Source organism: Gadus morhua, chromosome 20 (genome assembly GCF_902167405.1).
Source record: "Gadus morhua chromosome 20, gadMor3.0, whole genome shotgun sequence".
In the NCBI taxonomy this organism is placed as follows: domain Eukaryota; kingdom Metazoa; phylum Chordata; class Actinopteri; order Gadiformes; family Gadidae; genus Gadus; species Gadus morhua.
In genome coordinates this window covers 4,194,236-4,217,551 of record NC_044067.1, presented here as the reverse complement: position 1 = coordinate 4,217,551, position 23,316 = coordinate 4,194,236, and the positions used below count along the sequence as shown (strand labels likewise).

Here is a 23,316-nt window from a genome sequence, read left to right as displayed (position 1 = left end):
CTCCATAATTCAGGTTAAACAAAAAAGAAATATTAAAATATGTTTTTATTGCATTATGAATAATGGTATAATTCCCCAAGACCCCATTATCCATTTACACAAGCAGCATGACTTTGTGATTCTACTCCCAGTTAATTATGTAAATCAGCAATTCAAGAAGAATAAATCATAAAAAATAAAAACACAAATGCACCCCCATGGACACGCTTCCTATTTTGTTGTTAAAATCATCTCCTCATCATCTTACCGCAGCCCAGCTCGTCTGATTGGTCACCACAGTCATCGTAGTCATCACACACGTACTGCTGGGGGACGCACTGGCCGTTCCCGCACTTATACTGGTCCTCCGAGCACGGCCCGGGGGTGGGCTCCCGGCCTGGGGGGGGGGGGGGTGGGGGGGAGAGAGGGGAACCGATGAGACACGTGTTGCCGTGGTGACGGTCATGACAGAATAGATGGGGGGGTTGTATGAACCCATCCCAGGCAGAGAGGAAAAGGGATGGAGAGGAGAGTGAATGCCGACCTGGATGGATGTGGCAGTGTCTCGGAGTACGTGTTAACAGGTACTGATCTTTAAAGATGTCTGAATACATATTTATACATCAGCAAATTGTAATATGGTCTTAGATCTAAGAGGGTCTAAGATGGTTGTTCACTCAACACCCTCCCTGTGCCATGCTTTCAGAACACACTCAATGCTTGTATACTCTTTACTGTACCGACAGCGATATATTGTGTCTCTTTCTGCTGACAAATGTACTAAGTGTAAGTCGCTTTGGATAAAAGACTCATTAAATGCCCTAAATGTAACTGTCTAAATGTAAATGCTTGTCACACGTATATTGACCATGGAGTAATGACGGCTGTTGAGTATTAATGAGTATGTAATGAGTGAGTTTGGGTATTGAGCATTGGGAGAGTGCATCTGCTCACAGTTCTCCGGCTTCTCGTCGCTGCCGTCGCCGCAGTCGTCCACTGTGTTGCAGAGCTCGTGGCTGTACACGCAGCGGTTGTTGTCGCAGCGGAACCGGAAGGCCCCTTCACACGGGATGTCCACTGGGGGTGGGGGGGGGGGATCGCTAGGGTTACCCTGTGCAATGTGGCCTGGTCGCCAAGACTTAATCTTGTTGCTTGCTTCAGTTGACAATGAGTGGATCAATTAAAAATCCCAAATTCATGCAGCAGTACTGGTTGTTTTTTATAAACTGTGGTGTGTGTTTATGTGTGTGTGAGTGTGTGCGTGTGTGTGTCTTTGTGTGCGTGTGTGTGCATGCACGTGTGTTTGTGTGTGTGTGTTTGTGCGTGCATGGGTTCTTATATATGTGTGTGTGAATGTGTGTGTGCGTGCGTGTTTGTGTGTCTCTTCGTATGTGCTTGTATGTGTGTGCGTGTGTGTGCGTGTACATGTATGTGCGTGTGTGTGTGTCTCTTCGTATGTGCGGGTTGTGCGTGTGTGTGTGCGTGTGTGTGTGTGTCTCTTCGTATGTGCGTATGTGTGCGTGTGCGTGTGTGTGTGTGTGTCTCTTCGTATGTTTGTATGTGTGTGAGTTTGTGTGCGTGCCTGCGTGTGCAGGCATGAGCGTGCGTGCGTGCGTGTGTGCGTGTCTGCATGCATGTGTGTGTGTATGTGCATTTATATGTGTGTGTGTGTGCAAGTGTGTATCTTACAGCACAGGTGGAGCTCCTCGTCTGAGTTGTCTCCACAGTCATCGTCTCCGTCACACTTCCAGTGGTTCTGGACGCACACGTGGTTCTGGCACTCGAACAGGAAGGGCGGGCAGTAGGTGCCGTTGGGGAAGCGTGTCGCTGGGGAGACACACACGCAGGAATATTGTCCGTCATCTTCATCACAACAGTGTGTGTGAATGAATAACTCAGGGAGGTTTTTTTCTGGCCCTTTAGGGGGGCTAGGGTGCGGGGGGTCTTATAAATATATGGCCTGTTAAGCCCTTTCAGAATGTACCCTTTGATTAAGGGCTAAACAAATACAATGTAATTGTATTTTATTGAATGTGATCAGAAGTCCATCCATGTTTGAATCGTGCGGCGACAGAAACAGAAAGCTGCTTGGGCTCCGGTCCTCGACTTACGACAGCCGCTCTCGTCGGTGTAGTCCACGCAGTCCGCGTTCCCGTCGCACTTGAAGCGCTCGGCAACGCAGTGGCCGCTGCCGCACTGGAAGTAGCCGGGCTGGCAGGTCCTCAGCTCTGTTACCATGACGACACGAGGACACAAACACAAACGACACTCGATGAGCGGCGAGCGGCCCCCTGATGTTCCACCGGTTAATACTGGAATCAATTCCTATCCGAAGCTTTGTCCATTACGCTTTGGTACCAAAACAAACATACATAGTGATCCTGTTGGTCTATACCGGGTTCTTATTCATTTCATTTCATTGATTTATTGTAAGGACAGTACATTTCTGTAAATGTGCCAGTTTTAGCCAGCAGGCTAATTTTCGACTGAAGTCCTTTGGCAAGATATTAAGCTAGGCACAGGATGGCTGAAAAGTAAACATATTAAAGAAAACACACAGCAACAGATAGCAACAGTATAACATGAGGCCAATAGACTCCTTTAAAACACATTAAATACAATCATTATTCAAACCACCATGGGTTAGACATGAGAGCTACAAAAATACATAGCAGTTCAGTTCAGTTCAGTTGTTTACACTCATAGTATTGTAGTAGTGTTGTGTTGTTGGTTACTTCTTGGCTCAGCGAGGCCTTGGAGTAGCTGACACGGGGCCAGACCCCCCCGGGGGGAGGGGGGGGGGGGGGGGCCGACACACAGAGAGCCAACACTCACCGCAGTCCCTTTCATCCGAGTTGTCCTTGCAGTCGTTGTCATGGTCGCAGACCCAGCGGTTGGGAATGCAGTGCAGATTATCACAACGGAACTCGCTCTCCGTGCACACGCGCGGGGCTGGGCGCGGGAAACACGGGAGGAGGAGGAGGAGGAGGAGGAGGAGGAGGAGGAGAAGAAGAAGAAGAAGAAGAAGAAGAAGAAGAAGAAGAAGAAGAAGAAGAAGAAGAAGAAGAAGAAGAAGAAGAAGAAGAAGAAGAAGAAGAAGAAGAAGAAGAAGAAGAAGAAGAAGAAGAAGAAGAAGAAGAAGCTCACGTTAGTTAACTTTTTTTGTTTGGAGTAAGAGTTAGGGAGGGAGGTTAAACATCTGTCTATCGGTTTTGGGGAAAACCTAATAAAAATATAACAGGTAAAAACATTGGCAAGACTTTTCTAAACATATCCGGTAAAAAAACGATCTATAGGGCTGGAAAAAAATCCAGTATTTATTTATTGATGTCGAGTCCCTACGCAACCGTGCTATTGACAATACGTAGCCTCACTAGAACGGAGGTTTACAGCTTTAAAATGACATCATCCTCAGGGCACACACACACACACACACACACAAACACAGACGGCAATTTATTGGCCCCGCGGTATCTTGGCAGGCCCCGAGGCCGTAACCACGGAAACGGCGTCAGCGTTCCCGACGGAGCAGCGCTGTGATTTAGTCCCGGGGCCCTCAGACGGGTTTAAGCTCTCCTGGAGGGCAGCGGGGTGACCCCCCCCTCCCCCCCCCCCTAGACTCCCCCGAGGACGGAGGCCCGGCTCCTGATAACACCGCCCGTCACCGGCCCGCACCGCCGCGAACGGCTGATGGCTCTCTCTAACGCTATCGGACCAGGCGATAGCCGGCCTCTTCTCCTGCACATCAGAGCAGCTCATTCATCTAAGGGGGGGGGGGGGGGGGGGGCTGAGATCCCATCCCATCATTCTGCCTGACCGCACGAGGAAAACTATTAGGGCCACTGAGTTTGAAGTCAGTATTCAGAGAATAATGGCTAAATTCAGACTTTAATCTCACAGGCTAAAGAAGGGTCATTCCTGTAGAGAACCAGGGTCAGTGAGTCACTTTGCGTCGCACAGGACGGGAACCAAACGCTGACCGAAGAAGTCGGATGTTACCACCGTTTCCTTGTTTGTTCGAGGGGGCTGCATGTGGTTCTTCTAGTTATGAATTTAAAGTCAGAATTCTGAGACTAAAGTCAGGATTTTTTTTTTGCATTTCTGGACGTTGAAGACGGACTGGAAAGCAGGTTAAAGGAGAGAACTGACTTATATACCAAAGGAAAATATTCCAGCACCGACGATGTGCAACTAGTTTGTGGTTCTCAGGAACCAGGTAGGATTATGCGGGATGGAGGGCTTCAGACTCACTGCAGCCATGCTCGTCCGAGTTGTCCCCGCAGTCATCGGCTCCGTCACACCTCCACCGGAGAGGCAAGCACTGGTGGTTGTCACAGCGGAAGTCTCCGAGAGGGTCACAGGTCATCTCGTCTGGAGAGAGACAGAGACAGAGACAGGGAGACCGAGAGAGGGAGAGGGAGAGAAAGAGAAAGAGAAAGAGAGAAAGAGAAAAAGGACAGTTAGCATGAAAGGATGCCATGGCTGGTCTGAGGAGCTGTATTTGCAGAATGAACTGTATTATCACTGAATTGAAATCGGTAAGATACCATTACCACATCATCAATAACTGCATCGTTTCAAAGTTTCTTGTATTTAAGGGTTAAAGCAGTAAAACATTTTTATAGGGAGGCATTTTAGAATGAAGTATCAATCTGATTACAAAGTTGAATACAGCAGACATTACACATGTAAACGTAATCTGAAGTGAACCTGTTTCTCCTCTTCTCATTCAAACATTTAGTCATCTCACAGGAGATGAAGAGGGAGGAGGAGGAGAAGGAGAAGGAGGGAGAGTGAGAGACACCCCGGCATGTCTCTGATGGATGGCCAAACAAGTGGTGTGACTCCATGGGATAAGACCGCTGAGCGGGGATGAGGTTGAAGTGAGGGAGTGGAAGTGTGAGGAGGGGAGGAGAGGGGATGAGACGGGAGGAGAGCTGTCTCCACCACCCGATGCCGGGGTCGTGAGGAGGAGGAGGAGAGGGGAAGAGAGGAGAGGAGAAGAGGAGAGGGGCAGAGAGGAGAGGAGAGGGGAAGAGAGGAGAGGAGAAGAGGAGAGGGGAAGAGAGGAGAGGAGAGGGGAAGAGACGGGAGGAGAGCTGTCTCCACCACCCGATGCCGGGGTCGTGAGGAGGAGGAGGAGAGGGGAAGAGAGGAGAGGAGAAGAGGAGAGGGGCAGAGAGGAGAGGAGAGCCGTCTCCACCCACCAGTGCTGTGTGCGTGAGGAGGAGAGAGAAAAGAAGAGAAGAGGGTAAGAGAGGAGAGGGTAAGAGGGGAGAGAAGAGGAGAGGAGATGAGAGGAGAGGGTAAGAGGGGAGAGGAGAGGAGAGGAGAGAGGGTAAGAGAGGAGAGGGTAAGAGAGGAGAGGAGAGGAGAGGAGAGAGGGTAAGAGAGGAGAGGGTAAGAGAGGAGAGGAGAGAGGGTAAGAGAGGAGAGGGTAAGAGGGGAGAGGAGAGGAGAGGAGAGGGTAAGAGGGGAGAGGAGAGGAGAGGAGAGGAGAGGATAGGATAGGAGAGGAGAGGCGAGGAGAGGAGAGGAGAGAGGGTAAGAGAGGAGAGGGCAAGAGGGGAGAGGAGAGGAGAGGAGAGGAGAGGAGAGGAGAGAGGGGAAGAGAGATAGAACCAGCGGCCCCTCTGGCCCCGCGGGCTACATTCTGAAACAACCAGACCAGCTCCCATCTCCCCTCCTGTACAGAGCGGAGTCTGATGGAGCTGATAAGACTTGGGGGAGGACGAGTTGGTGTGTATGTGTGTGTGTGTGTGTGTGTGTGTGTTTGGTGTGTGTGTTTGGTGTGTGTGTGTGTGTGTGTGTGTGTGTGTGTGTGTGTGTGTGTGTGTGTGTGTGTGCGTGTGCGTGTGCGTGTGAGAAAGAGAGTCTGTGAGTGTGTGACGTGTATGTGTGTGTCTGTGACGTGTTTGATTTCCGATTTTTTTTTGTCTGAATAAACATGGTAAACACACACACAGACACGCGCACACACACGCGCACACACACACACACACACACACACACACACACACACACACACACACACACACACACACACACACACACACACACACCGTGACCCATGCACCCGGACAGCCCATAAATCTGCAGAGCTCTCAGGGAGAGTGCAGCGGGGGAAGGGTAATGAGGGCACCTCCCTGACCGACAGCGTAACCCCCCCTTGAGGAGGAGACAGGGGGGAGATAATGACCCTTCACTCAGGTCAGCACGAGACACAGCACGGAGATATAGGCCGAGGTTCCCATGTTTTTAACTCTAACCCGTCCAGTGTGTGATAGTTTGATAGTTCCAAATTGAGAGTCATTTAGCAGACTTTTAATTTGATTAAAAAAAGATTGCATGTAGATAAACTTTTTTTTTGTGTTTTGTTTGGTTCAACATGTTTTCTTTGAAACCCTTTCAGCTCATCCCTTTGTCCTGCGTTTTGGTCGGTTTCCCGTTGTGTTCTCTGCGAGAGTTAATTGGATAATTGGTTAATCAGTTGGGTGTCGTTAGGGGGTTGGCCTCAGCAGATGGCGGCTGGTCCATCTCAGCGACGTTCTGTGTGTCTGTTCGAGGTAGTGCGAGCTGAGGCTGAACTGCGGCGCTCTGAGGGGTGGCCGTTCTAGGCGGTCAGCTCAGACCCGTCCTGCTCAAGACCTGCAGGAACACTGCAGAGCTTAACGATGGAGAACCAACCCCCAAACGATCACTAGAGCCGCCGCCCTCGGGATCCAGCCACAGAACCACGCACACACACACACACACACACACGCACGCACGCACGCACGCACGCACGCTCACTGTGTGTGTGTGTGTGTGTGCTCAGTACATTTGTGCGCGTGTGAGTGTGTGTACATGTGTGCGTGTGTTTGTGCTCTGTACCTGTGTGTGTGTGTGCTCTGTACATTTGTGTGTGTGCATGTGTGTGTGTGCTCTGTACATTTGTGCGTGTGTGTGAGTGTGTGTGCATGTGTGTGTGTGCGTGTGCGCTCACCACAGCCCTGCTCGTCGCTGGCGTCCCGGCAGTCGTCGTGCCCGTTGCACACGGCCCACAGCGGCACACAGCGGTAGTTGGTCCGGCAGTCGAACTCCGTGTGGTTGTCACAGCGATAGGCGGGACCCACTGGGGGGGGGGGGGGGGGGGGGGGGGGGGGGGGGGGGGGGGGGGGGGGGGGGGGGTGGGGGGGGGGGGGGGGGGACACAACGTCAATACAGGAGGACGTCACGGCTCAAAGGGGATGTTACTGCCTCATCAATGTTTAATGTGTGTGTGTGTGAGTAAATGTGAAAGCTCTCTGTGGATCATGGGTATGTCTCATCCTATACTCTACACTCTCTATACTATATAATGTGTGTTATGTGCCTGTGTGTTGTCTGTGTGTATGTGTGTGTTTTTTTGTGCCCTGTAATTGTTCCTGTGTGTGTGTTTGCTCTGTGTGTGCGTGTGTGTGCTCTTTATGTGTGTCTTTGTGTGTGCTCCCTATATATGTGTGTGTGTGTGTGTGTGTGTGTTCTCTGTGTGTGTGTGTGTGTGTGTGTGTGTGTGTGTGTGTGTGTGTGTGTGTGTGTGGGTGTGGGTGTGTGTGTGTGTGTGTGTGTTTGTGTGTGTGTGTGTTCTCTGTATGTGTGTGTGTGTGTGTTCTCTCCGTGTGTGTGTGTGTGTGTGTGTTCTCTGTGTGTGGTTGTGTGTGTGTGTGTGTGTGTGTGTGTGTTCTCTGTGTGTGTGTGTGTGTGTGTGTGTGTGTGTGTGTGTGTGTGTTCTCTGTGTGTGTGTGTGTGTGTGTGTGTGTGTTCTCTGTGTGTGTGTGTGTGTGTGTTCTCTGTGTGTGTGTGTGTGTGTGTGTGTGTGTGTGTGTGTGTGTGTGTGTGTGTGTGTGTGTGTGTGTTCTCTGTGGGTGTGTGTGTGTGTGTTCTCTGTGTGTGTGTGTGCTCAGCCCCCCCGGTCCTTACTGCACTCCTCCAGCGGCTCGTCCGAGTTGTCCCCGCAGTCGTCGTCGGCGTCGCAGCGCCAGCTCTGCGGGACGCAGCGCCCGTTGAGGCACTTGAACTGCCCGGGCCGGCAGGTCCTGCTGGCGCAGTGGGCGGGCTCCTCGTCCGACCCGTCGCCGCAGTCGTCCTCGCCGTCGCACTGCCACGCCTCCGGGACGCAGCGCTTGTTACCGCACTGCCACTGGTGGCCCTCGCACTGGTGGGTGGCTGGTGGGAGGGACATTCACGGAGGTCCATATTTATCTCCATATATATGTTTGCTTATAAAAAACTGACATATATGTTTTAGGGCTGTCAAGCGATTAAAATATTTAATCACGATTAATCGCATTAATGCCATAGTTAACTCACGATTAATCGCGATTAATCTTATTTATTTTTTCTATGCTAAATATCCCTTGAATTCTTCGTCCCATTAATTTTTCTCATTTTAATGCTCTTATCAACATGGAGAAGTGCATACGGCTTGCCTTGTGCAAATGTTTTTTTATTGATAACAACATTGGCATATACTGATCAAAACAGGACGGTACAAAAAAAAAGCCTATGATGCAATTAAACGATGAACATACAAAGATATGCCTTGAACATAGCAGTCAGGCTCCTGCTTCTTTGTTTTGAGCCCAAAAAAAATAAATAAAAAAAAGGTTTTTTTTAAAAAATAATATCTGCGTTAATCGCGCGTTAAAAAAAATAACGCCGATAAAGTTGTTTTGCGTTAACGTCGTTAATAACGCGTTTAACTGACAGCTCTAAAATATATATGTTCATAGATATTCATCTATATGTTGTATATGAACGAACATGCTTAGGAAAGCCAATTTCCCATTCTGAAAGAGTTGCTATTTAGTACCAGGTGATCTCTATTCTGAGAGAGGCCGTGCCAATAGACGTCTATCGCCGTTCATCTGTACCAATCAGAAGCAGCCAATTGCATACGTTGAGTGTGGTGCTGTGGTTGTGGTTGGATTAAAAATAAAAGAACAACTGTATCCCAACGGTCACCCACCACACAACACGGGGTCCTCGTCAGAGCCGTCGGGGCAGTCCTGGTTGGTGTTGCACAGGTAGTGGGAGCTGGTGCAGTTCCCGTCGCTGCACTGGAACTGCCCCAGTCTGCAGTGGCGGCTGGGGCAGGTGGACGGCTCGTCGGACCCGTCCCTGCAGTCCCTCTGGCCGTCACACCGCCACCAGATGGGGACACACCTGAGACACACACAGGTACAGTCACACCTGCACCAGATGGGACACACCTGAGACACACACAGATACAGTCACACCTCATCCAGATGGGGACACACCTGAGACACACACAGGTACAGTCACACCTGCGCCAGATGGGATACACCTGAGACACACACAGGTACAGTCACACCTCATCCAGATGGGGACACACCTGAGACACACACAGGTACAGTCACACCGCCACCAGATGGGGACACACCTGAGACACACACAGGTACAGTCACACCTGCACCAGATGGGGACACACCTAAGACACACACAGGTACAGTCACACCTGCACCAGATGGGGACACACCTGAGACACACACAGGTACAGTCACACCTCATCCAGATGGGGACACACCTGAGACACACACAGGTACAGTCACACCTGCACCAGATGGGATACACCTGAGACACACACAGGTACAGTCACACCTCATCCAGATGGGGACACACCTGAGACACACACAGGTACAGTCACACCTCCACCAGATGGGATCACACCTGAGACACACACAGGTACAGTCACACCTGCGCCAGATGGGATGCACCTGAGACACACACAGGTACAGTCACACCTCATCCAGATGGGGACACACCTGAGACACACACAGGTACAGTCACACCTGCGCCAGATGGGACACACCTGAGACACACACAGATACAGTCACACCTGCACCAGATGGGACACACCTGAGACACACACAGATACAGTCACACCTGCACCAGATGGGACACACCTGAGACACACACAGATACAGTCACACCTGCACCAGATGGGACACACCTGAGACAGACACAGATACAGTCACACCTCATCCAGATGGAATACACCTGAGAGATACACAAGGAGATACAGTCCAGCCTCCGCCAGATGGGATACACCTGACAGACACACAGCGTAGATAACGAGGGCATTCCGGGGCTTGTGTCACAATGAGAATTGTGGGTCAAGATTGTGCATTCAGTCTGCAACAAAGACTAAATAAAAAGACATATATTTAAATCAAACGTGTTCAGTGTGTGTGCTACACTGTCCACACAACCAAGGCACTGGTGACTCACAACAACACACTTTAAAACCCCCGGAGAGAACTCCACAGAGAGAGCTCTGCCAGGAGACTTCAGCGTAAAACCCACCGCTCGTTGTCAGCACATCTGTACTGGGTGCTGCTGCACATGGGCAGACAGCGGGCCACGCCCCCTATCTGCATGGCCAGGAAGTGGTCCGGGCACTCGCAGGTGTGGCTCCGCCCCCCGCTGCCGATCAGACACAGGTGCGAACAGCCGCCGTTGTTTACCGCGCAGGGATTGGTCACTGTGAGAGAGAGGGGGTGTCACACTCGTCACTCAAATAACAAGGCAGCCATTGTCCGGCAGGAGAGAGAGACACTTCAGGGAGATGGAGGAGGCAGGAAGGACCAGGATATAAGCGGCAGATAAGCATCTCACTACCGCTGGTGTTGAACAGATAAGCATCTCACTACCGCTGGTGTTGAACAGATAAGCATCTCACTACCGCTGGTGTTGAACAGATAAGGGGAATTCTTTCCTGGTTGTCTCTGAAGTTTGCACGGGATGACGCCGCTATACATAGAGACTGTGTTTAGTTTACTGACATGTCAAGACCTGGTGCGAATAAGGAGAAGCCTCTCTGAATTACCTCACACTAAACCTAAAGACCAAAAAATGCTTGAGGTACTGGCAAAATGGTCTGTGTTTGTGTCGTCATAAGTTGCTCTGCCGTGAAATAACATGCCTATCCACTGGGGAAAAATAGGTGTGAAAGACTAGGTGACTATTTATTCCATTGTTATGTACTGTTGTATTTAGATTGTTGTTGCTGTCATTTATAAGTGTGAAAAATAAAGAATAAGCCTGTCTGTGTCAGGACCACAGACCGACGAACCAATAGGAGACGGGTCGTACCAATGGGCTGCCGGTAGGGGTGGCACACGTGGATGTCGAAGGGCCGGTGGGTGGTGTTGACCAGCGTCTGCCGCCCGGAGCCGTCGTACTTGTTGCCCTTCTCCACCGTGCGGGTGTTCCAGTCCGTCCAGTACACCGTCTCCTCGAACACCGTCAGGGCGAAGGGGTGGGGCAGGATGCCGTCGTACACCGTGTGGCGGTGCCGGCCCTGCAGGTCCGAGTACCTGGAGGCGTTTGAGGCGCTTTAGTCACTTCCATTTGGTATGTGGAGCCCATCACAGGGCTATACACATGCAGCACCATATGCTTTCACTATATTTAGAACCCAACTTATTCCAGCTTAATTATTAGTTAGACACAAATTTGTCTTACAATTTCAAAAAATGCAACACATTCGCTCAATATGTGTTAAAAAACGTAGTACACCACAGAGGATCCATTGATTATTTAAATAATTAAATAAATACTAATAATCAGATCACACAGGGCATCACAGAGCACGTGTTATGACCTCCTCTGAACCTTAACCCTCCAAAAACGAAGGAAATACTCACGTCCTATCGAGGAAGACTCAGGACTCACTTGTTCAGAGTTCACCCATACTCATAGCATAGCTTCCCCCCTTAAACCCCTACCCCCCCCACCACAACCCTCTGACACACTTATTGTATGTTGTACATCCTGGCACTTAAATATAGGACTTAGCATCTTATAGCATCTTATCCTATCTCTGTTGTATAAGGGTAATGGGTTAGCCTTGCGATTGTTAGTGCTTGCCACTTGGTTCTATGAACATCCTTACTGTACCAAAAGCGATATATTGTTTCTATTCCTTCTGATAAATGTTCTTATTGTACATCGCTTCGGATCAAAGCGTCTGCTAAATGCCTGAAATGTCAATGTGAATGTAAGGAAGGAAGGAGGAAGGAACGCAGAGTGAGGGGGAGAAGGGTCATGGCTGCTCTGATGAGGTTAAGGGGGTTCGGCCTGACTGCAGGGGCGGAGAGAGAGGGACTCACTCGATGTAGTTGAGGTGAGCGTCGGACCAGTACAGCATGTCGTTGGTGTAGTCGATGGTCAGGCCGTTGGGCCACTCGATCTTAGTGGTGATGACGGCCGCCTTGTCCGTGCCGTCCATCCCCACGCGACCGATGAACGCCTTTCTGCCCCAGTCGGTCCAGAACACGTAGCTGACACACACATACACAGATAATAGATACAGTTTCATTGGGACAATCAATGATCATGTGTCTCGAGGGAACATTATGAACTCTAATGTAGGTACATTTACTGAATAAAATTTGAATAAATAAAATTAACATTTTCTTCTGACAAACATACTTTTTGGGATAAAAGCGTCTGCAAAACCCCCAAAATGTAAACGTGAATGTAAATTAAATTACACAAAAATTAAATTACATTTGATCTTCTGCTCAATTTGACTGAATGTTACTAATCTCTCCTGAATTGAATTAAATTGATCCTAATCCAACCTCTCTCCCCCATCCCCTCTCCAACCCTCACCCCCTCCAGGCGCCCTCCCCCCCCCTCCCAGCGCCCCACTCACCCGTAGCGGGGGTGCAGTGCGATGGCGCGCGGGTTCTCGAAGCACCACGTGTTGTTGTCGTCCACGCAGTGCTCCGCCAGCCGCTTCACGAAGCGTCCGTCCAGCTCCGACACCTGCAGGCAGTCCAGCACGCTGTCCAGCCAGTACAGCTTCCGGCCCGCCCAGTCCACCGCCAGCCCCTCCCCGTGCACCACCCCGCTGACCACCGCCTCGCGCCCGCTGCCGTCGAAGTGCATCCTCTCGATCACCCTGCGGCTCACGTCCACCCAGTACAGCCGGCGCTCCACGCGGTCGTAGTCCAGCGCCACCGCGCTGCTCAGCCCCTGCAGGATCAGGGAGTAGGCGCCCCCGTCCGTCGACAGGTTCCTCAGGTAGTAGCGGTTGCTGAAGACCAGGTAGGGGGCGACGTCGCTGTTCTGGCGGCAGGTGCGGCCGTCGGGCTCGCGCAGGTAGCCCGGCGCGCACTTGCACACGTAGGCGCCCAGCGTGTTCTCGCACCGCTGGCCGCACACGCCCGGCGTCTCGGCGCACTCGTCCACGTCGTCGCACGACCGGCGGTCCGACATGAGGCGGTAGCCATGGCGGCAGGCGCACAGGAAGCTGGTGGGCGTGTCGGTGCAGTTGTGGTCGCAGTGGTGGACGCCGGGGTCGGTGCACTCGTCGACGCCTGTGGAAGGGGGGGGGGGCAGGGAAATGAGCGTCAGAGGAGACGAGTTGAGGACTTTCAGCTGTAGATATGAACCGTAACAATGAGGGATGTAATGTCCCTTCAAAAGAGAAGCACCAACTTATTCATGTTTAATCGTGAATTAGTCCCAGATTTGTCTGAAAACGGATACAGATGCAACACATCAAGCTAAACATATGTTCAAAACTCAAAATACAACAGAGTATCCGATTTATATTTAAATATATCAAAACAGAGTCCTCCCTGCATTCCCCCGGCCAACCTGTAGGGGGCGCATGGCGCTCAGGCGATCACAGAGAGCCAGACTCAGCTGGTGTCAGGGGAGGCTAGACAGAGACATACTCTTGATAAAGTCCCACTCTTTCAAGGAATCTATCCCCACAACCACCACCTCCACCTCCAGCACCATCATCTCCAACTCCACCACCACCTCCACCCCCTCCACCTCCTCCCCCTCCACCACTCACCGCAGCCCTTCTCGTCGCTGTTGTCGGAGCAGTCGTCGCGGCGGTCGCACACGGCGCTCAGGGGGACGCAGTGGCCGTTCTCGCAGCCGAAGCGCCCGGGGGCGCAGGTGGGCGCCGGCGTGCGGCACAGGTGCTCCAGCTCGTCCGACGCGTCGCCGCAGTCGTTGTCGCCGTCGCACAGGAAGTCGTGGGCGACGCAGCGTCCGTTCTGGCAGGTGAACTGGCCCTGCTGGCAGGGCTGGTAGGCGCAGGCGCGCTCGTCGCTGCCGTCGCCGCAGTCGTTGCGCCGGTCGCACCTGCGGGACGGAGACGGAGGCGGGGCGGTCATCGTACCGCGGGGTCATGTGACTCAGAGATCACATGACCCCCCCCGAGGGAGTAACGGGTCTTATGGGGACGGTTCGTTGGTCAACGATGCTTATCGCCATGGAGACACCGGCCGTTTTGACTCACGGTGTGTCTCATGAAATAAGGTTTGGATCTTCAGTCAAAGTCAAGTGAAGGTGTTATGTGTGTATTTATATGTATTTATATACATTTAAATGGATATGTATGTTCAGTAAAACGTCATTATTCTGTGAAATTAAATTCTCAAAACAAGGCAAGGGTCATCCATGTAGCAAAACACAAATAGTAGAAAAACTAGTCTGGGTATGAAATGTAATATAATTCATATTTTTTTATAGTTAAAATGGTGCAAATTCTACACTAAGTGTTCGCCTTAAAGCACGCCTCCTCTTATGGCTCGAGAGGATATTATGGTCTGGCCTGTCCGACCTGTAGGAGCTGCGGATGCAGAGGCCGTTGGTGCAGCCGAACTCGTCCTCGCCGCAGTCGCGCCGCGTGCAGTTCTGGTGCTCGTCCAGCGCGTCGCTGCAGTCCGCCTCGCCGTCGCACACCCAGTCCCGCGGCACGCAGGGGCGCTGCGGCGGACGGTTGTTCACGCAGCTGAACTCCGTCTGGGTGCAGCTGCGGTTCACTGCGGACGCACGGGGAGGGGGGGGGGGGGGGGGGGGGGGGTGAATCAGGTGTGTGTTTGCCACTCGGACGATTCTCTCTTTGACGATGCTCGGGGGGGCGGGGGGGCGATGGGGGGACATGACGCAAGGTTCTGGATCCCTGTCCCGGGAGGCAGGAAGCCAAGCAGAGGGGCAGGAGGTGGGTGGGGGAGGGGGCCGGTGGGGGCGGGGGGGGGGGGGGCACCCCACCGGCCCCACAAAGCACCGAGTGATGCAGGAGAAATCAGGAATGTTGGCTGCAAGGCCGGCGTGGAGAACCTTCTGCAGGAACCAAAGATGCTCTCTCTCTCTCTCTCTCTCTCTCTCTCTCTCTCTCTCTCTCTCTCTCTCTCTCTCTCTCTCTCTCTCTCTCTCTCTCTCTCTCTCTCTCTCTCTCTCTCTCTCTCTCTCTCTCTCTCTCTCTCTCTCTCTCTCTCTCTCTCTCTCGTACCACAGTTGTGTCTCTGGTCCTCGTCGCTCAGGTCCCCGCAGTCGTTGTCACCGTCGCAGATCCAGGAGGCGGCGATGCAGCGGCCGTCGTCACAGCGGAACTGCTCCGGGCTGCAGGTCCGCACCAGCGTGGCTGTAGGGGGACACACAACGTCATCAGACCGACGCACAACACAACGTCATCAGACCGACGCACAACACGACGTCATCAGACCAACGCACAACACAACGTCATCAGACCAACGCACAACATGACGTCATCAGACCGACGCACAACATGACGTCATCAGACCAACGCACAACACGACGTCATCAGACCAACGCACAATACGACGACATCAGACCGACGCACAACATGTCGTCATCAGACCAACGCACAACACGATGTCATCAGACCGACGCGCAACACATGACGTCATCAGACCAACGCACAAAATGACGTCATCAGACCAACGCACATCACATGACGTCATCAGACCAACGCACAACACATGACGTCATCAGACCAACGCACAACATACCCACACACAACGCGAGAGAACCCAACGCACAACAGACCCACACACAACGCGAGAGGACACAACGTCATCAGACCAAAGCACAACAGACCCACACACAACGCGAGAGAACACAACGTCATCAGACCAACGCACAACACAACGTCATCAGACCAACGCACCACATGACGTCATCAGACCCGACGCACAACAGACCCACACACAACGCGAGAGAACACAACGTCATCAGACCAACGCACAACATGTCGTCATCAGACCAACGCACAACACGATGTCATCAGACCGACGCGCAACACATGACGTCATCAGACCAACGCACAACACATGACGTCATCAGACCAACGCACAACATACCCACACACAACGCGAGAGAACCCAACGTCATCAGACCAACGCACAACAGACCCACAGACAACGTGAGAAAACACAATGTCATCAGACCGACGCACCACACAGGAGAACACAACGTTATCAGACCAACGCACCACATGACGTCATCAGACCAACGCACAACACGACGTCATCAGACCGACGCGCAACACGAGGTCATCAGACCAACGCACAACACATGACGTCATCAGACCAACGCACAACACGTGGCGTCATCAGACCAAAGCACAACACAACATCATCAGACCAACACACAACACAACGTCATCACACCAACGTACAACATGACGTCATCAGACCAACGCACAACACAACATCATCAGACCAACGCACAACACGACGTCATCACACCAACGTACAACACGCACCCTGGCTCTGACCCGGGGACCATAACGTAAGATCTGCAGACTACAAAGCAGGCCTTCGGAGACCTGGGGTTGGACCCCCCCCCCCCCCCCCCCCTGCCCCCTCAGTGTTTTGATAGTTTCCTGAATGACATCCCAGACCCGGGTTACGTCACCGGCCGGCCTGAGGGATCGTCATGGCAACGCCAGATTCCCCTGCATGGTGAACGGGACAAAGGGAGCGGGGCGAGCCTCACTCACCCCGGGGGGGGGGGGGGGGGGGGGGGGGGGACAAAGGAGAAGGGGGGGAGGGGCTGTTTGGCACAGGAGGAGGAGAGGAGACTCGGGGTGGGGCTGGAGGGGGGAGGGATGAGCTGGGGGCTTGGTGGTGGGGTTGGGGGGTCTGAGGGTGAGGGGGTGAGTACTCTGGGCGGGGCGGGGCTGGGGGTGGGGGGGATGAGGGGGTGAGGGAGCGGGGGTCCGGGGTGGGGGGGGGTTAAGGGCTGGTTGTGATGGGTGTCACCACGGAGGAATGTGGCAGACAATAGGAGGCCTGGCAGACCACCGTACCAACAAAGCCGCTACACCGGCGGACCCCCCATCCTACACCCATCCCCCCCCCCCCCCCATCCTACACCCATCCCCCTCCCCCCATCCTACACCCACCCCCCCCCCCCCCCCCCCCCCCCCCCCCCACCCCACAGACACCCCACCCTCCCAGCAAGACATCACTCATGCTGCTCCAAAGAAGTGGGGAGGTGCACAGATGCAGACGCACACACCCATTTAGAGACCCCCACAGCTGATAATAGAGAAGGGGAGGGGGGGGGGGGTAGTGGTGGACAAAGAGGGACTGTCGTCACCATCATCATCATCACCATCATCATCATCACCATCATCATCAGTGACACAGAGAGAGAGACAATGACAAAGAGAGACAGACAGACAGAGACATAAAGACAGAGACCAATAGAGTGAGAGAGAAACAGAAACACAGAGAGAGAGAGAGAGAGAGAGAGAGAGAGAGAGAGAGAGAGAGAGAGAGAGAGAGAGAGAGAGAGAGAGAGAGAGAGAGAAAGCGGGGGCGTGCGACACTCACTGCAAGAGGAGGGTTCATCAGAGCCGTCTGCACAGTCTCTCCCCCCGTCGCAGTACCAGTGGGACGGGATGCAGCGGCCGCCCTCACACCGGAACTCAGTCCCCGAGCAGGTGGACGTAACTGGAGGGGAGGGAGGGAGGGAGGGAGGGAGGGAGGGAGAGAGGGGGGAGAGAGGGAGGGAGGTAGGAGAGAGGGGGGAGAGAGGGAGGGAGGGAGGAGAGAGGGGGGAGAGAGGGGGGGGAGAGGGAGGGGGGAGGGGAGGGGGAAAGAGGATGGAGAGGGGGAGGGAAGGAGGGAGAGAGAGAGGGAGGGATTGAGAACACATCAGGTCACTTTGCTTTGGTACGGCTACAGAAGTCTCAAAGCAGGCTTGGGGTGGAAAGACTTAACACTATTTATCCTGTTTCAAAAACTCTTTCAAGGTGTATCCTAATTGTTTTAGTACTGAAAAGCTTCTGCTATGGTGAATTGTTTTCACAGATCTTTGATCTGGAATACGGATTAATGGCACTTGTGCTACGGAGACAAGTGTGTAACAGGTGTGTGCGTCCGCGCGTGTGTGCGTGTGTGTGCGTTTGTGTGTGTGTGAGACGTACTACAGTGTGTGGTGCTCTCGTCGCTCATGTCCCCACAGTCGTTGTCCCCGTCGCACAGGTAGGAGCGCGGGATGCAGATGTTGGTGGTCTCACACTTGGTGTGGTCAGGGGGACAGGTCCTATCGGCTGGGGACACAGAGCGCAACACCATGTTACTAACAGGACTAACATGTTTACTCACAGGTTTGTGTTGTTCTGCACGATTGTATGGCCTAACAACAGAAACACACACAACAACAACAACACACATCACAACAACAACAAAAATACACACAACGAAACCACCTCGACCACAATGAACACAACAAAAATACACAACAAAACTAGCTCAACAACAATAAACACAAAAGAAAAAACCACAACAACAAAACTACAACATACGCAACAACAACACAACAATAACAAAACACACACCAACAACACAACAATAACAAAACACACACCAACAACACAACAATACACACAACAACAAAACACACACCAACAACACAAAAATACACACAACAACAAAACACACAACAACAAACATCAACAACAACAGAACAACAACAACAACAACAACAAACAGGGGGACCCACGGCAGTTCTGCTCGTCCGAGCTGCCGTTGTCGTAGCAGTTGTTGACGCCGTTGCACACAAAGTCGTGGGAGACGCAGCGGCCGTTGTTGCAGGCGAACTCGGTGTCGGCGCTGCAGGGCCTGAACTGGCACGCCGTCTCGTCGCTGCCGTCGCCGCAGTCGTCGTAGTGGTCGCAGCGGTAGTGGTACGGCACGCAGCGGCCGTTAGCGCAGGTGAACACCGTGGGCTCGCAGGTGTGGAACGCTGTCGGCCAATCGGAAGGAAGGAGAGAGAAGGTGTTGACACAGGGCGGTTTTGGATGAAAGGCGTGGCGGGGTGTTAGGGTACACCGTCGCACGTTTGATACCGAGGATTCTGGCGTTACCTGATAGGTCGATAAACGCCGCCATTTGTGGGGCTGCGTTTGAAGTATAAAGACAGTGATTGGTTGGTTAGTAACGAGGTCGGTTAACGAGCGGGAAACAGCAGAATGAGAGGAGAGAACATCCGATCAATGAGGAGGAACACACCGAGAACTCGGTAATCACCCTTGGATCCTGCATCCGTGTGTTAGAGCGGGAGAAACGAAAACAGGAGGAAAGGTTAGTGTTGTTAAGGTGGAGAACATGGAATCAGAGGGGAAAAGACAGAACCGTATACTGGCAACCAGAGGATCGATGATCAAGACACAAGGCGAAATGAAAGGGCTGATATTATGCCACCAGGTCTGAGTGTGATAAGTCATCACCAGCCGTTTGAAAATCTGCCTTTTCCTGTGCCTTAGGGACAGGGTTGGGGCAACGGTTGGCATTATATCACCCCTTTAAAGACGGACGGTACATGGAAAGAAAAACACAGGAAGAAGAGAAGAGATAACATCAGTTCGTCAAGTCAAGTCAAGTCATATTTTCTTTTCATAAATATATGGCCTGTCACGCCCTTCGAGACTGTAATTATGATTAAGGGCTATAGAAACTGACTTGACTGGACCAGAGGTGACATGATGGGACTGTGGACACAAGCGGTCCTACGCATGGTGGTCCGGACGCCGGTCCCCCTACCACAGACTCTCTCCAGCTCGTCGCTGCCGTCGCCACAGTCGTTGTCGTTGTCACACTTCCACTGGGCGCGGATGCAGCGGCCGTTCATGCAGGCGAACTGACCGGCCAGGCAGTGCGTCCCGTTGTCAGGGATACAGTGCTTGTTGTCGGCCAGGTACCAGCGGCCCTCGGACGGGCACTGGCACTCGGCGCCGTTGGGCCCTGGGGGAGAGCCGACCGAACGGGGAGAGGGAGAGGGAGGATGAGAGACCGTGAGAGAGACCGAGGGAGACATGGAATGGAATGACACCGACTCAGCTACGCAACAGCATCGCTTTGGCTGTTCCGAGGAAACCTTTTAGACCGGACTTTGGGTTTGAACATTCTACACAACAGGCATCAGTGCCAACCGTGAAGTATCTGAACCACTGTTTTAGATAAAAATTGAAAAAAAAAGCCTAACTGGGGTACTGTAACCTGGAGTATTGAGTGTTGAGCTGTTTGTAGGCTACCTGTGTTACAGATGTGTTAGACTCTATGTAGTGTACCTGGGGTACAGATGTGTTAGACTCTGTGTAGTGTACCTGGGGTACAGATGTGTTAGACTCTGTGTAGTGTACCTGGGGTACAGATGTGTTAGACTCTGTGTAGTGTACCTGGGGTACAGATGTGTTAGACTCTATGTAGTGCACATTGGGTACAGATGTTTTAGACTCTATGTAGTGCACATTGGGTACAGATGTTTTAGACTCTATGTAGTGGACCTGGGGTACAGATGTTTTAGACTCTATGTAGTGCACATTGGGTACAGATGTTTTAGACTCTATGTAGTGCACATTGGGTACAGATGTTTGAGACTCTATGTAGAGTACCTGGGGTCCAGATGTGTACTCTGTTAGGCTGTGTAGCCTACCTGGGGTACAGATGTGGCTGCAGCCCCCGTTGAACTGCTGACAGGGGCTGTCACACCGCTGCTGCTTCCTGCCGGCCAGCACCTGGATGTCCATTGGCCGCGTCGGAAGGTTCTGGACCATCACCGTCTGGCCCGAGCCGTCGTGCTTGTTGGCGCGGTAGACGCTGCGCGTGTTCCAGTCCGTCCAGTAGATGTGCTGGTCAAACATGGTCATGGCGAACGGGTAGATGGCCGTGCTGACGATGACCTCGCGGTTGTCCCCCGTGAGCGATGAGCGCTCGATCTTCTGTCTGATGGGGGAAGAGGAGCGCGTTAAACAGATAGTTAGCTTTAGCGTTAGCATCGGACAAAAGATGCTGCTATTTGGTAGAGCCCAACTGATACTGGAATTTGTGTTTCAAAAAAATACAGATATCTATATGTATGCCGATATTTCAAATGTTGATATATCGGCCGTCTATCGATAAATATTGAAATATCGTCCGCTATTCAATGTATAGAGAACGTGGTATCCTGGGGGTAGAACAGCACTTTGGGATTTGATGCTCACCCTCCAGAAATGCCTCGGGCGACAGCAACATCACATTAAAACCTTTAATGCGAGCTACTAACCTTTATTACGATTTATAATAGGGTAATTACATTATAAATCAACACCATTTCATATCAGTTCATATATTTGCAAAGAAATATCTGAGACCGATATATCCGTGATAGGCAAAAAGCCGATATATACATAGGTCTGCTATTTGGTGTGTTTTTCGTTCGTACAAGGTCCGTCTTCTCTAAGGTCTTACAGGCTGGCGTCGGCCCAGTACAGCCGCTGCTCCTCGTAGTCCAGGGTCAGGCCGTTGGGCCACACCAGGCTGCTGTTCACGATGTCCGTCCGGAAGTTACCGCCCAGCGTCGCCCGCTCGATCTTCGCGTTGGTCCCCCAATCGGTCCAATACATGTACCTGTGAAGGAGCAACAACCTTTAACACCCTGTTTGATAACCATAACGCAAATGGTAAAGGGACTGCATTTATAGAGTGCGTTTCTAACCAGTGGCCACTCAAAGCGCTTTACAATAATGCCTAACTTTCACCCATTCATGCACACATTCACACACCGACGGCGGTGTCAAACATGCAAGGCGACAGCCAGCTCGTCGGGAGCAGTCGGGGTGAGGTGCCTTGCTCAGGGACACATCGACACTCTAGCTAGGAGGAGCCGGTGATTGAACTAGCAACCTTCCGGTTACCAGCTAGGAGGAGCCGGGGATCGAACTAGCGACCTTCCGGTAACCAGCCTTCCCGCTCTACCTCCTGAGCCACATGCCGCCCGTCTATGCTACTCTCACGGCTGAGCTTCATAACACTGGCGGATCAGAGAGACACGTGTTGCCATGTCAACCGAGAAGATGATAGACGGTGGTGTATTGATGACGGTGTGATGGGCTCACCCTCTGCAGGGGTCTAGCATGATGGCGCGAGGGCGGGTCACGCGCGCGACCACCGTCCTCTGGGAGCCGTCCGCCGCCATGGAGCTGATGCTCTGGTTGACGTAGTCGCTGAAGTAGATCCTCCCGTTGATCCAATCGTAGGCAATCCCGTCCGGAGCGCCGAGGTCTGGTCATGGAAATACAAACATAGAATCATTGGCGTTGGGATAACGACTACACTGTGCGTAGAAACGTAAGGGTTGAGGGTGTGTCGTGGATGGCTGGTTCAAGCAGCCTCACCTGGCCCGAGACAGACTGATTAGACTGTGAGGCTGGGTGAGGCTGCACACCTGTTGTGCATTGAGTAATGAGAGAGCACAGGTAAAGCCAGCCGTCACCCTGACACACTCAGGCCACGTTTATACGTAGCAGGGTATTTATGTAAACGAATATTTCCCCCCCTCCGTTTTAAAAAATAACATTGTGCATCGTTTTCAAAAAAGTTGTCTTTTACATCAAAACACATAAATACGCCGTTGAGCGCCATTATAACTATGCCAAACCTATGGGCGGCAGTGTAGGGAGAAGGATAAAGCCATGCAAGCCAATCAGAATCCTCAGAATCAACAACAACGAATAACACGTTTTTAGAAATGATCGTTTTCTGCGATAAAAACAGTGTTTTCGTGTAAATGAGAGGCCAAACCACGTGGAAATATCTGCGTTTTTCCTTCGTGTAAACGGGGCCTCAGGCGATCTCGTGCATGGCAGCATGGATCACCTGCTGAATGTATTCATCGTACTCAAACCCTGCAAGGGTTTGAGTACTACGTTTCAGTACTACGTCTGGGTCTGCGGTATGTTAGTGGGTTTTCTCCGTCCAAATTTTCTGCGTCCAATCAGCGAAAAGAGGGAGTGGCTGAGAACAATGACGTTAAAGTCAGCTCTCGTTGACGGACATCTTCACACACTTCACGGTGTTTGGTTTGTTTACAGCCTGCGCGCAACGTGAATCCCAGCCAAACATTAGCGATTGGTTATGGCAGATCCAGAGTGGCACTGGGCAGATCCAATAGTTTTAAACTTCAACACACACCCGCCTTCAAGTGAGTTAAAGGGGACCTATCATACCACCAGGTGTGAGTGTGATT

At 52.1% G+C, this 23,316-nt stretch overlaps 1 protein-coding gene across 1 annotated transcript in view; it reads right to left on the bottom strand.

Annotated features, from left to right (window-relative positions):
* The window catches only part of lrp2a (low density lipoprotein receptor-related protein 2a), a 74,723-nt gene that overhangs the window by 10,515 nt on the left and 40,892 nt on the right, over positions 1-23,316 (bottom strand). The window contains exons 40-62 of the mRNA XM_030342698.1: positions 22,187-22,352; positions 21,540-21,698; positions 20,743-21,032; positions 19,851-20,051; positions 18,811-19,053; positions 18,233-18,358; positions 17,637-17,756; positions 15,287-15,418; positions 14,615-14,816; positions 13,838-14,133; positions 12,683-13,349; positions 12,135-12,305; positions 11,116-11,339; positions 10,327-10,504; positions 8,969-9,165; positions 7,921-8,166; positions 6,965-7,093; positions 4,231-4,350; positions 2,815-2,931; positions 2,091-2,207; positions 1,669-1,806; positions 934-1,056; positions 248-376 (exon numbers count right to left, since the gene is read on the bottom strand). Coding sequence (XP_030198558.1) covers positions 248-376; positions 934-1,056; positions 1,669-1,806; positions 2,091-2,207; positions 2,815-2,931; positions 4,231-4,350; positions 6,965-7,093; positions 7,921-8,166; positions 8,969-9,165; positions 10,327-10,504; positions 11,116-11,339; positions 12,135-12,305; positions 12,683-13,349; positions 13,838-14,133; positions 14,615-14,816; positions 15,287-15,418; positions 17,637-17,756; positions 18,233-18,358; positions 18,811-19,053; positions 19,851-20,051; positions 20,743-21,032; positions 21,540-21,698; positions 22,187-22,352 — 4,491 coding nt within the window. The remainder of the gene's footprint in view (positions 1-247; positions 377-933; positions 1,057-1,668; positions 1,807-2,090; positions 2,208-2,814; positions 2,932-4,230; positions 4,351-6,964; positions 7,094-7,920; positions 8,167-8,968; positions 9,166-10,326; positions 10,505-11,115; positions 11,340-12,134; positions 12,306-12,682; positions 13,350-13,837; positions 14,134-14,614; positions 14,817-15,286; positions 15,419-17,636; positions 17,757-18,232; positions 18,359-18,810; positions 19,054-19,850; positions 20,052-20,742; positions 21,033-21,539; positions 21,699-22,186; positions 22,353-23,316) is intronic.